Raw genomic sequence first — 13,548 nt, forward strand, 5'->3', positions numbered from 1 at the left:
AACAAGGGTGGAACAATTGCAATTCTCCAGTATTCTCGAACCATCGCTGAGTCTAAGGAAAACTGGAAAATTAAGTTCAGTGCCTTCACAATTTCCCGTCTTAGTCCTCAGTACACTTGGATGCAAAATGTTGGCAGGAAAAATGATAGCTGAACAATAAGATGTGTTCAAAGAAGAAATAGTTTAAGTAAGGTATATTCCTTCATAAGGGAAAGGTAGGATAAACAAATAGAGAGCTCCCTGGACAACAGAAGAGATGGAGGTTAAGAAGAAGAAACAAAAGTGCCCTTGTGACCAATGTCAAGTGGATGATACAATGAAGAACCAGGCTGAATATGGAAAGCTCAGAGAGGATGTGAAGAAGCAAAGATGATACGTGAAAAGAGACTGATAGTGAACATAAAAGGGAGCCCCAGTCCGTTTTTTAAATGGGCTGGGCCTAAATTTCACTGGGCCTGTGTAGCAATGTATTCATTTAATACCTCAGCTGTTTCTCCTTGCGTAAATCCCCTGTTTGACCTATCACCTCCTTTCCCACCATTTTTATATGCCTCGAGAAGACTGGGGTTCCCTTTTATGTTCACTACCAGTCTCTTTTCATGTTCCCTCTTTGCTTCTCTTATTTGCTTTTTCACGTCCTCCCTGAACTTTCTATATTCAACCTAGTTCTTTATTGTACCATCCACTTGACGTTGGTCACAAGGGCATTTTTTTCTTCTTCTTAATCTCTATCTCTTCTGTCATCCAGGGGCTTTCTATTTGTTTATCCTACCTCTTCCTTATGAAGGAATATACCTTAATTATGTTTGAACTACTTCTTCTTTGAACTTATCTTACTGTTCAGCAATCATTTTTCCTCCCAACTTTTGATTCCAATTTCTTCAGCCCTGATCTATTCTTGCTCCATTTGAGGTGTTCCCCCAATTAATTATTATTATTGTTCTTTGTCCTTTTCAAAGATCACCCTAAACCTTGGGTTACGGTGATCACTGTCCCCTAAGTACTCTCCTACTGCCATTTGATCCACTTGGCCCATCTCATTCCCAAGAACCAGGTCCAGCAGTGTCATACTGCTGTAGAAAATTTTCATTAACAGGCTGGGAGCAATGGGAAGACCAGTTGTATAGTTATCCAGGAATTAGATATGTTTTTTTCTGTCAACATTTCCTTGGTAACCCTCTGGACAGAGTGTTCTGACTCTTTCTGCCTATATTGTTAATACCACTATGAACTACTACTGTTGGCTGTTCACCCTCCCTCAGGGTGCTCTGCAACTGGTCAGTGACATCCTTGACCCTGGCATGGGGAAGGCACCATCCTGGATTCTGTGTTACAGTTAATTTAATACAAAGTGAGAAAATGATGTATAAATATTTACATAGAACTAAAATAAGCTCAAGCAAGAACTTATACAGTGACCTTAACACACAAAAGATTCCACAAAGGATAAAAAAAAAAAGAGCTGCAACAGGTAGGGAATAGGTATTATACCATGTTGGTTGTCAAGGACAGGAGAGAGAGAGATTAGATTCGGTGAATGAAAGATGGGTTGAAAAGATGAGTTTTAAGAAGGTTTTCAAAGGTGCAGAAAGAAATGGAATTTAAGACTGACGTTGACTCATAGCTGAAGTTCATAATCACTTTATAAACAGGAGTTTGGGGAAGGGTAGGATGATGAAAGGTAGGAGCGGCACAGTAGCAAGTACTGCTGCCTCACAGAGCCAGGTACCTGGGTTCAATTCCACCCTTGGGTGACTGTCACTGTGAAGTTTGCATGTTCTCCCCATGTCTGCATGGGTTTCCTCTGAATGCTCTGGTTTCCTGCCACAGTCCTGGCGGGGAGATTTTCTAGAGCCACTCGGGAGGGTTTAAACTAGTTTGGCAGGGGGGTGGGATCCAAAGCAGTAGGGAGACAGAAGAGAAGTTTGAGGACAGCACAGAAGTTAAAGAGAGCACATTAAGTAGTAAAGGCAGTGTCAGTAATCCTAGTAACAGACAGATCAGGCAAAAGCAAGACAGAGAGCAAGGGAAGTCCAGATTAAACTGCATTTGTTTCAATGCAAGAGGCCTGATGGACAAGGCAGATGAACTCAGGGCATGGATGGGTACGTGGAACTGGGATATTATAGCAATTACTGAAACATGGTTAAGGGAGGGGCAGGACTGGCAGCTCAATATTCCAGGGTACAGATGATATAGGAAAGATAGTGCAGGAGGTAAGAGAGGAGGGGGAGTTGCACTTTTGATTAGGGAAAACATCAAGGCCGTACTGAGAGGGGATATATCCGCGGGTTCGGCCACTGAGTCTGTATGGGTATAACTGAGAAATAAGAAGGGGGAAATCACTTTGATAGGGTTGTACTATAGGCCCCCAAATAGTCGGCGGGAAATTGAGGAGCAAATATGTAAGGAGATTACAGATAGCTCCAAGAAAAATAGGGTGGTAATAGTCAGAGATTTTAACTTTCCCAACATTGACTGGGACAGCCATAGTACTAGAGGGTTGGATGGAGAGAAATTTGTTGAGTGTATTCAGGAGGAATTTCTCATTCAACATGTGGATGGCCGGACTAGAGAGGGGGCAAAACTTGACCTCCTCTTGGGAAATAAGGAAAGGCAAGTGACAGAAGTGTTAGTGAGGGATCACTTTGGGACCAGTGACCATAATTCTATTAGTTTTAAGATAGCTATGGAGAATGATAGATCTGGCCCAAAAGTTAAAATTCTAAATTCTAAAATTCAATTTTGATGTTATCAGGCAGGAACTGTCAAAAGTTAATTGGGGGAGTCTGGGAAGGCAAGGGGACGTCTGGTAAGTGGGAGGCTTTCAGAAGTGTGTTAACCAGGGTTAAGGTGAAGGGCAAGCTGGTAGAAGTAGGGAACCCTGGATGACTCAGGATATTGAGGCCCTGGTCAAGAAGAAGAAAGAGGCACATGACATGCATAGGCAGCTGGGATCAAGTGAATCCCTTGAAGAGTATAGGGGGGTAGGAGTAGAGTTAAGAGAGAAATCAGGAGGACAAAAAGGGGACACGAGATTGTTTTGGCAGATAAGGCAAAGGAGAATCCAAAGAGCTTCTACAAATACATAAGGGCAAAAGAGTAACAAGGGAGAGAGTAGGGCCTCTTGAGGATCAACAAGGACATCTGTGTGCGGATCCACAAGAGATGGATGAGATCCTAAATGAATATTTCTCATCAGTATTTACTGTTGAGAAAAGCATGGATGTTAGGGAACTTGGGGAAATAAATAGTGATGTCTTGAGGAGTGTATATATTACAGAGAAGGAGGTGCTGGAAGTCTTAAAGCGCATCAAAGTAGATAAATCCCCGGGACCTGATGAAGTGTATCCCAGGATATTGTGGGAGGCTAGGGAGGAAATTGCGGGTCCCCTAGCCAAGATATTTGAATCGTCAATAGTCATGAGTGAGGTGCCTGAAGATTGGAAAGTGGCAAATGTTGTGCCTTTGTTTAAAAAGGGCTGCAGGGAAAAGCCTGGGAACTACAGGCCAGTGAGCCTCACATCTGTGGTGGGTAAGTTGTTGGAAGGTATTTTGAGAGACAGGATCTACAGACATTTAGAGATGCAAGGACTGATTAGGGACAGTCAGCATGGCTTTGTGAGTGGAAAATCATGTCTCACAAATTTGATTGAGGTTTTTGAAGGGGTAACCAAGAAGGTAAGATGAGGGCAGTGCAGTTGATGTTGTCTACATGGATTTTAGCAAGGCCTTTGACAAGGTACCGCATGGTAGGTTGCTGCATAAGGTTAAATCTCCCGGGATCCAGGGTGAGGTATCTAAATGGATACAAAATTGGCTTCTTGACAGAAGCCAGAGGGTGGTTGTAGAGGGTTGTTTTTCAAACTGGAGGCCTGTGACCAGCGATGTGCCTCAGGGATCAGTGCTGGGTCCACTATTATTTGTCATTTATATTAATGATTTGGATGAGAATATAGGAGACATGGTTAATAAGTTTGCAGATGACACCAAGATTGGTGGCATAGTGGACAGTGAGGAAAGTTATCTCCGATTGCAATGGGATCTTGATCAATTGGGCTAATATGCTGACGAATGACAGATGGAGTTTAACTTAGACAGATGCAAGGTGATTTTGGTAGATTGAACCAGGGCAGGACTTACTCAGTTAATAGGGCATTGGGGAGAGTTACAGAACAAAGAGATCTAGAGATACATGTTCATAGCTCCTTAAAAGTGGAGTCACAGGTGGACAGAGTGGTGAAGAAGGCATTCGGCATGCTTGGTTTCATCGGTCAGAACATTGAATACAGGAGTTGGGACGTCTTGTTGAAGTTGTACAAGACATTGGTAAGGCCACACTTGGAATACTGTGTGCAGTTCTGGTCACCCTATTATAGAAAGGATATTATTAAACTAGAAAGAGTACAGAAAAGATTTACTTGGATGCTACCGGAACTTGATGGTTTGGGTTATAAGGAGAGGCTGGATAGACTGGGACTTTTTTCTCTGGAGCGTAGGAGGCTGAGGGGTGACCTTATAGAGGTATATAAAATAATGAGGGGCACAGATCAGCTCGATAGTCAATATCTTTTCCCAAAAGTAGGGGAGCCTAAAACTAGAGGGCATAGGTTTAAGGTGAGACACAAGTGTCCAGAGGGGCAATTTTTTCACTCAGAGGTGGTGAGTGTCTGGAACAAGCTGCCAGAGGTAGTAGTCGAGGAGGGTACAATTTTGTCTTTTAAAAAGCATTTAGATAGTTACATGGATAAGATGGGTATCGAGGGATATGGATCAAATACGGGCAAATGGGATTAGCTGAGGCGGGCATGGACAAGTTGGGCCAAAGGGCCTGTTTCCATGCTGTAAACCTCGATGAGCAGGTTAGATGGATTGGCAATGCTAAATTGCCCCTTAGTGTCCCAAGATGTGTAGATTAGGAGATTAATGTCACTGTATAAGTTCTTGCTTTAGCTAATTTTAGTTCTATGTAAATGTTTATACATAATTTTCTAACTTTATATTAAATTAACTGTAACACAGAAAGCTATCATTGCAAATGGCACATTGAGTTTTTTGAAGGATTTGGGAAAATGTTATGTATTTTAAAACAAGCTGAATTTTCACAAGTTGAGAGGTGACCTTCTGAGACTTAGAAGGATTCAGTGTGTTAATGAGCCAGCTTATAATGTTTGCCACAACTGCCAGAGGATTTTAACCCATTTGTTATCTCTTCTCAAATGTCTTTTTGAAAAAATCTGTATTTCTAAAATTCTGAAATTGCACATTTCTTTTGATTGTATCTCATCTCCTGCTTGGCTCTTTCTCTCTCAGCTCATCTTGTCCATTAGATCCATTCCCCTGCTCCCTCAAACCTATTTGAATCAAACTGTTAACCATCCAATTTCCCTTTCTTGGCATTATGTTTGTTGATATTGTTAACAGTTTCTTCTCCTTGAATACTATTTTCCCTTGCACCGCCCCTTCCACTGCCTTCAAGTCTGCTATCATCACCCCTTGCAAAAACCCTCCCTTGATATCTATATTCTTGCAAATCTATCTCCAACCTCCCTTTCTAAGTCCCTGAATGTACTATCACCACCCAGATCTGTGCCCTTTTTTCCTCAATTTCCTATTTGGAACCCTTTTTAATCAGATTTCTGGGCCTGCTACAATACTGAAGCAGCCCTTATTAAAGTCAGAAATGGCATTTTTTGTAACCGTGACTGTAGTAAGTTGCCTTTTCTTAAACTTTTCTGACCTATCTGCAGCCTTTGACATTGTTGATCTCCCTGTCCTCCTCAAATGTTTTCCCCCCATTGTCCACCTCAGTGGAACTGCCCTCTCTTGGTTCCATTGTTTTTGAATTATAGTCCAAGATCTGCAATGGCTTCTCGTCCCACTCCTGGACATTTATCTCTGGAGTTCCACAAGATCTGTCTCACCTACATGCTACCCCTCAGCATTGTCATCTTAAAGCACAACATCAGGTTCCATATGTACACTGGCGAGACACCGTTCTATCTCTCCACTGCTTCTCTGGACCCCTTCACTGTCTCCCGATTGATTACGTTATTTGTTCAGTATTGATGAGCAGAACTTCTAGTTAACTTTTGGGAAGACCAAAGCCATTGTTTTTGATCCCCACCACAAACTCTGAAGCTTGGTCGCTATTTCTATCCTTGGCAACTGCTTGAACTGAGCCAGACCATTCACAACCATACTGTTATGTTTGACCCCTGGATGAGTTTCTGACCACATATTTGTTCCACCTCTAATTCTGCCTCTCTGTGTCTCGGCAACGCTGCCAAATTCTGGCCCTTTCTGATTCCATCTGCTGTGGAATCCATTGCTTTGCCCCTCCCTATCTGTGTGTCCAGCTTGTCATTTGTATATTAATTGTGTTTAATTTTACATAGGAGTGAATGTTAACTGGGAATTGACTTGACCCCCTAACAATAGACACATAACAAAACTGTGATTGTTGTGTTAGGAGATGTATTTTTTAAATGTGTAACTATAAATATACATGAAAGTGTGTGAAGATTGATTCATTCACAGCTGACTTTCTGGAATAGAACACTACACCACAAACTTTCACAATATCTGTGCTTTTCCATTTCTGTCCCCCTTGCACATTTCTGATTTTTAATTGCTTCACGATACTTTTAACTGTTTTGGCCCTAAGCTTTGGAATTCCCGCCTTAAACCTCTGCATTTCTTCACCATACTCTCTTCCTATAAGATGCTTCTTAAAACCTAACTCTTTGATCAAGCTTTTGGTCATCTGATGTGATTCATGCTTTCTGCGACTCAGTGTCAAAATTATTCTTATTGGTAACACTTTTGTGAAGTGCCTTAGGGTGTTTCATTTCATTCAAGGTGCTATATAACTGCAAGTTGTTATATTAGAACATCACTGTTTTAGTTTTTGTATTGTTTTCACACAGAGACCTTGTTGATGAAGCCAAAAATTATTTGCTTTTACCACAAGAGCGACCGCTAATGCAAGGTCCAAGGACTCGGCCTCGCAAGCCAATCCGATGTGGTGAAGTTTTATTTGCAGGTTGGTAATCCTTTAATTGTGGTATCAGTTTCTTAAAAGTTGACTGAAGTATATAACAAATGCTATCCATGATAGATATTTTTTTTCTCCAGTATCGTTATATTGTTTGTTTGGGAATGCATTGCGTTATAAAATGTTGCTGACCAGACTGGGCATATATATTTTGGGATTGTATGTGTGCAATTTTTAAGTGCCATCTTACCAACTTGAGGATTGACTAAAAGAATTGAGAGATGAGATGTGATTCCTCTCCATTCTTCCCACCATTTTACTTGCATAATATGGTTACTCTGACAGCTTGCTTACCTGCTTTTTAGAAAATATTTCATGAGAATATCACTGTTATTTCTAATTGACTACTTAAAAACAGATGGCCTGGATACGAGCATTTAACAGTGAGCTGTTCATTCGGGTACTTCAACAATTAAGCTAACAAAAGGTTTCACTGATAAACTCTTGTTTAGTTGGAGGCTGGTGCAGTGGGGATGCAATTTCAAGTGTTGAGCGCTATGACCCTCAGACCAACGAATGGCGAATGGTAGCCTCCATGAGCAAACGGCGGTGTGGCGTCGGGGTCAGTGTTTTGGATGATCTCCTTTATGCTGTGGGTGGACATGATGGTTCTTCATATCTAAACAGTGTGGAGAGGTAAGTTGTGTGTGTGGTTCTACACTTGCACAGTCCATATATCTTTCTCCTCATATTATCTTCCATACACAATTTGTACAACTACACGCATACAAAACAAACTTGTCAATTAAATGGTTACTAATGGCTGCATATTTTACTTAATGCTACTTAACGAGTTAATAATTGCTCTAATTAACTCATGTTTAACATGGCAGCAAACTGTAATGTGCCTGTTTTTAATTACCCATTTTCTAAAACTTTCCTACTGCAATAACAGCTTGCCAGTCATATTCCACTTTTTAATGGACCTTGGCGCTTCATTGGTACATAATAAAATTTAAAGCGGATAATACCTGCTTCCTTGTCTGTCTGTCTCTTGTCTTTGTCTCTTGCTAATTCTATTTTAATGCTTTATCGGATTTCCACCCAGCTGTTTTTTTTAAGTACAGTTGAAATTTACATCTTTTCCAGTATTTCTGCATCTCTACTTGCTCAAGCACAGAACAACATGTGTGAACTATTGAATTTTATGTGCATTCTTTTCCATGGGCTATGTATCTGGGTTCACTCTTATGGAAAGAGCATGTCGTTTTGCCTTTATCAGCTAGGTCTACACATTAGGACAATATGTGAAATACAATTGTTCACCCATGCCATTTATGCTCAAGTGTAATGAATTGCATTGGAACTGAGGAGCAAGTAGAATTTTCTACCAAAAATGTTGGTCAACATAAATTATCCTTGAGAATTTCACTTTTCCTCTTGCTGGGAGAAATATTATTCTTTAAGGTAGCTTTCACATTGCATTTTTTTTACTTAAATCTTAAAACAAAATTATCTAAAGCAGAGATTTATGTTGACTCATGTAGAAATGATTACAAAACGGGGGGAAATAAATCTTAGTTCACAAACTCCACTCGCAGTGTAGTCTGTTGCTACGTACACTCTGAAACTAGGCATATCTTTTTAATTTTTCAATAATTAAACTTTTAGATATGATCCAAAGACCAACCAATGGAGTAGCGACGTGGCTCCCACCAGTACATGTCGGACCAGTGTTGGCGTGGCAGTGTTGGGAGGGTATCTGTATGCTGTAGGTGGCCAGGATGGCGTCTCTTGTCTGAACATTGTGGAAAGGTAAACTTGTGGAGTGTTTCTTCCTAATGTGATCTGATAGCAGTAATCGTGTGGTGCAGTAAGTGACATAGCAAAGTTGGCCTGCCAACAGGCTGCCTTATGGAGCGGTAGGGCATATGTGTGGGTTTGTGATTCCTCTCCATGGGATCTGTTATTGCACAGGCTGTTGGGAAAGGGACAAAGTAGAAACAAGATATTTCTTCATCAGGGGGTGATTCTACACGGCTTTCATGCCCCTTCTCTATTAGAATATATACAGAAGCATGATGCATGGTTTCTCAACCATCTTGAGGGGAGCTGTGAATTTTAGCTGTTTACATGAGCGAGTGCATCGCTGGAGATATGGTACAGTGTTGCCTCCATGGAAATTGGTAATCCACATTAGAAACTTGTTTAAAATCTGAAAGTGCTTGTACTTATAAGCACACTCATGGTACAGACAGTACACTTGCCCAGGACTGCTGTGTGTTGCTGGGGTGTACATGTGTGTTTTTCTCTGCTCCCTTCAGCTTCTAGATCCTTATGCTGTCTGGTTGGTGGCTGTAAGCAAAGTTTGTTGTGACTGTTTCAGTTCAGTAATTTCAAGTGCAAAATATGGAATGTGTTACTTCAGTAATGCATCGTGATGTTTTGCTTTCCTTAAAGATGAACAAGTTATAGCAAAATATGTTTGCTTTCCTTTCCCATGCACCGTTTTCCATTTGTCCACCCCTTCCTCCCCCCTCTTCAACCCAGTAATCCTCAAAAAAATAAACTCCTGGGCTTCTGTCTGTCCTGCTCGGTGACTGACTCCGAGGAGATGTGTGACTGTAGCTGGGCTCTGTGACTGATGCTTTTAGGATCACGAGAGTGAATTGTTTAAATTGCCTTTTAGTTTTAATTTATTTTCTTCACTACTCAGAAGTGTATCGCTGATATACACGTCTCTTCCTGGACAACAACACTTACTGATTATTCTGTAGTGCAGCAAGTTGGTACACCAATGTGCTTTGCCACCAGGCTGACCACAGAGACTTGTGTACAAATAACTTTGGAAACATTCTTTTAAGACAGCAATAGAATATAGCACCGTCTTATGAAATCAATTTCACCATGTGGTATTGTAACCATGGCTGTTATGTTTTATATAGAATCTACTGATTAATATACAATAATAAGCATATTACCAATATTTTGTACTCATCGAGCCCCTTTATGTTATACTGTGTAGTTGCTTGGCTGTATTCAAGATGATCACAAAAGAAGTAAGTTTTAATGTTAAATTGCTTTATCATGCATTTTTATACACCAGCTGTCCACTTTTCTAAGATTGCGAATTTACTGCAGGCTTTAGAATCATTTCGCAAGAGGGAGCAGCCCCTCCTTGCAAGAGGATTTTAGCTAAGTCAGGCATGCCTTAATCAAACCCTGAGGCATTCCTTTAAGTTGGTCTTCATTGGACAATGCCCTTTCCCCAGTTATCTTTGCCTGTATGATTATAAATACCAAGACCAAGAATAAATTTAACACTATCTAAGTTGCCTATTTTGATTCAACTGTTACTTCAATATGGCAAGAAATCTTATAGTGCAGATGGTTGGAAATTCGATTTTTGTTTTATGTGGTTCTGCATGAAGTGATGAAGGTAAAAATATTTCCATTCTAGATTTGATCCGAAAGAGAATAAGTGGGCGCGTGTGGCTTCAATGAGTACCAGACGGCTAGGTGTGGCAGTTGCTGTATTAGGTGGATTTCTTTATGCTGTTGGTGGATCTGATGGTACTTCTCCCCTTAATACAGGTATGTTTTTTATTGTGTGAAAAGAAGAATTCTACTGTTATTTAAATTCTTACGGAATGTTTGATATCTGTGTGTTAAAAGACATACAGAGAGATAATGGAACAGAAGTTAATATCTTGGGAAAGGTGTATAAACATATTCTATTATTAAAAACTTACAAACTAAGCATAATTTGTTCAAAAGCAAATGACTCCAGATGCAGGAAATCTGAAATAAAAACACAAAAGTGCTGGAAATACTCAGGCCATGCAGCAATCAGTTCTGACGGAAGGTCACTGACCTGAAATGCTAATTCTGTTTCCCTCTCCACAGATGCTGCCTGACTTGCTGAGTAGTTCCAGAGTTTTATGTTTCTATATGTACGATTTATTATAGGTGTCAAACCCTATATAGCAAGTTGTTCATCAGTAGTTGAAAACTGCTCAGTGGATGGCACTGGTCCAGTGGGTACATGGTGGCAAAATGTAGACTGACGCTCTCATTAACATTTAGCATGTCCTCATTTCATTTTGGGAGCAAAGGATGCTGCTACTATTAAACTGAAGCTAGTCACTTCTGCTCAAGTGCGAAGATAAAAATTGCCAATAAAGGTGCCTCGTGCAAAGTTTTGGTGCCAAGTAGAGAATGGTGCTGCCGTCGGCCTAGGAATCAGCCCTTTTATTCAGCTTTTTGACAGGTTTAAAAAGGATGTTGTGATCTGAAGTAATGATTTTCCATCAGAAGATGACATTCAGATTGCTAACTATTTTGAAAAGTTCGTGGGAGGTGAGAGCAATTAAGATAGGTGTGGGACTCTTGGATAGCGCAGCTGAACAGCATTACCTTTGACATTTCTGCCTGCAGTTGAAAGGTACAGTCCGCAGGAAAACCGCTGGCACACAATTGCGCCAATGGGAACACGACGGAAGCACCTGGGGTGCTCTGTTTACCAAGACATGATCTATGCAGTTGGAGGGAGAGATGATACCACAGAGTTGAGCAGTGCCGAGAGGTTCAATCCTCGCACTAATCAGTGGTCTCCAGTCGTGGCTATGACATCACGCAGAAGTGGGGTGAGTACGATAACACAAAAAACCTAATCATGCAGAAGTGAATCGGGTTCCAAAGCAAAGCTGCAATATTTCATATGGCTGCTGAATATTCTGTATAAAACTTGTATTGCCATTGTATTTTTTGAATTCTGTCTCAGCAACAGTCTGAACCCAGCTCAAGATGCCTCCAGTTACACCCTCAGCACTATGAACCACATCTTCATCTTCACTTCAGCACTTAAAATTCTAATCTTACTCACAGAAACAAAAAGGCTATATATTGACAGCAAAGTGTATGGGAATCAATACAAAATAATTTTCAATGAACCAACATAGGTCTGAGCTTGGATGGAGTTGGTACTCTTTCTTTGAGTCGTTGCCCTGGACTTGATTAAGGTCCTATCCAGTTCTGTAGAATATCATGGATCACGCTCCATCAACAGTGCCCTTGAAGTCTTTGCGGTTCCATACCACATTTGGTTGACTCAATTTTAAGAAGGGAATTTAAGTGATAATCCTTGGTCAAGGTGATGCAGCTCACTTTCTGAATTCTCACTCTTCTCTTCTCCAATCCATCATTCTCATTATGAGCAAAATGCAAATGTCTCTGCCCAGTGAAGAGACGGAGATCCACATTTATTTAAACCAGGAGCCCAGATATGCAAATCCATACTGCGCCAGAATGGTTCCATAGAAGAAATACTTTTGTTGGGGCAGGAAGGCATAAAAGTTACAGCTTACTGTTGAAAGCAAATAAAGTTTATGGCTATGTATCCTCACCTTCACACTTTCAATGCTTCACATGTCAACAGTGTCCCTTAGGAAAATAGGAATGAATTAGGCCATTCAGCTGTTTGAGCCTGTTCTATTGTTCGCTCAGATCATAACTGAACTGTATCTTAACTCTATCTCGCCTTGGTTCCATGTGTTTACCTAACAGAAATCTATCAATCTCAGTTTTGAAATTTCCAATTGACCTTACCTCAGCTTTCTGTGGGGAGAGAATTCTGAATTCCCACTATCCTTCGTGTGAAGATGTGATTTCTGATTTCACCCCTGAATGGCCTAGCTCTAATTTTATGACCTTTTGTTCTGGACTCCCCTACCAGAAGAAACAGTTTCTCTTTATCTAGACTATCAAATCCTTTATTCATCATAGCTGCCTTAATTAGGTAACCTCCTAATTTAGGGAATACTAATCTATGCAACCTGTCCTCTTCATTTAACCTTTTTATCCTTGGTGTCATTTTGATGCACATTTTCCAAGGCCAGTATATCCTTCCTGAGGTGCAGTGACTAGGATTGGGATGGGGCTGAAAGAAGGCGAAGAAACAAATTAACTGATGTTGTTAACCTGGTTGCTGAGCGATCTGTGAGATCAGCTTTGGTCTTGACTGTAATTTTCCCTCCATGCTCATTGGAGAAGTATTTTCCGTCCCGATAGCTATCCGGATGATATGTCTGTTTGATTGGGGGCATTTGTTTCATAGCACCTGCTTGTTGGCACCTTCCTTTCTATCAAGGAAATTAGAAGAGAAGCAGAAATAAAGATTCAAAACCAATTAAAACAAGAAGCGGTACGGGAAAGAGTGAAGTGAACCAAATCAAAGTTAGAGTAAGTTGCAGGTGACCTCAAAACAAAATAAGCCAGTTCTGAAAAATGTTAAGAAATTGGAAGGCGTGCTGTAAAATAAGTTTAGAATTTGGAATTGGTTCAAAGGGTATGAGCAAATGTAAGAAATTGTGAAAATAACCTTTTCCTTATTTCAATTGAATGAAAAGAAAAGCCTAGTAAAAACTGTTCCCTTGGGTGCCTATGAATAGAAAACTTATTGTGCATGCATGTAATGGCATCTCCAGTGCATGTAACATAGAACATAGAACATAGAACATTACAGCGCAGAACAGGCCCTTCGGCCCACGATG

The 13,548-nt window shown here is 40.6% G+C and overlaps 1 protein-coding gene across 10 annotated transcripts in view; it reads left to right on the plus strand.

The window, feature by feature from the left end:
* klhl20 (kelch-like family member 20) overlaps positions 1–13,548 on the plus strand; it is a 93,670-nt gene that overhangs the window by 64,137 nt on the left and 15,985 nt on the right. For 7 of the 10 annotated variants that reach the window (XM_078217978.1, XM_078217975.1, XM_078217981.1 and 4 more), the window contains 5 exons: positions 6,930–7,045; positions 7,510–7,693; positions 8,669–8,812; positions 10,458–10,591; positions 11,435–11,643. In XM_078217978.1, coding sequence (XP_078074104.1) covers positions 6,930–7,045; positions 7,510–7,693; positions 8,669–8,812; positions 10,458–10,591; positions 11,435–11,643 — 787 coding nt within the window. The remainder of the gene's footprint in view (positions 1–6,929; positions 7,046–7,509; positions 7,694–8,668; positions 8,813–10,457; positions 10,592–11,434; positions 11,644–13,548) is intronic. The other 3 variants (XM_078217984.1, XM_078217985.1, XM_078217986.1) reach the window with 1 other exon arrangement.

Source organism: Mustelus asterias, chromosome 8 (assembly GCF_964213995.1).
Source record: "Mustelus asterias chromosome 8, sMusAst1.hap1.1, whole genome shotgun sequence".
Lineage (NCBI taxonomy): Eukaryota > Metazoa > Chordata > Chondrichthyes > Carcharhiniformes > Triakidae > Mustelus > Mustelus asterias.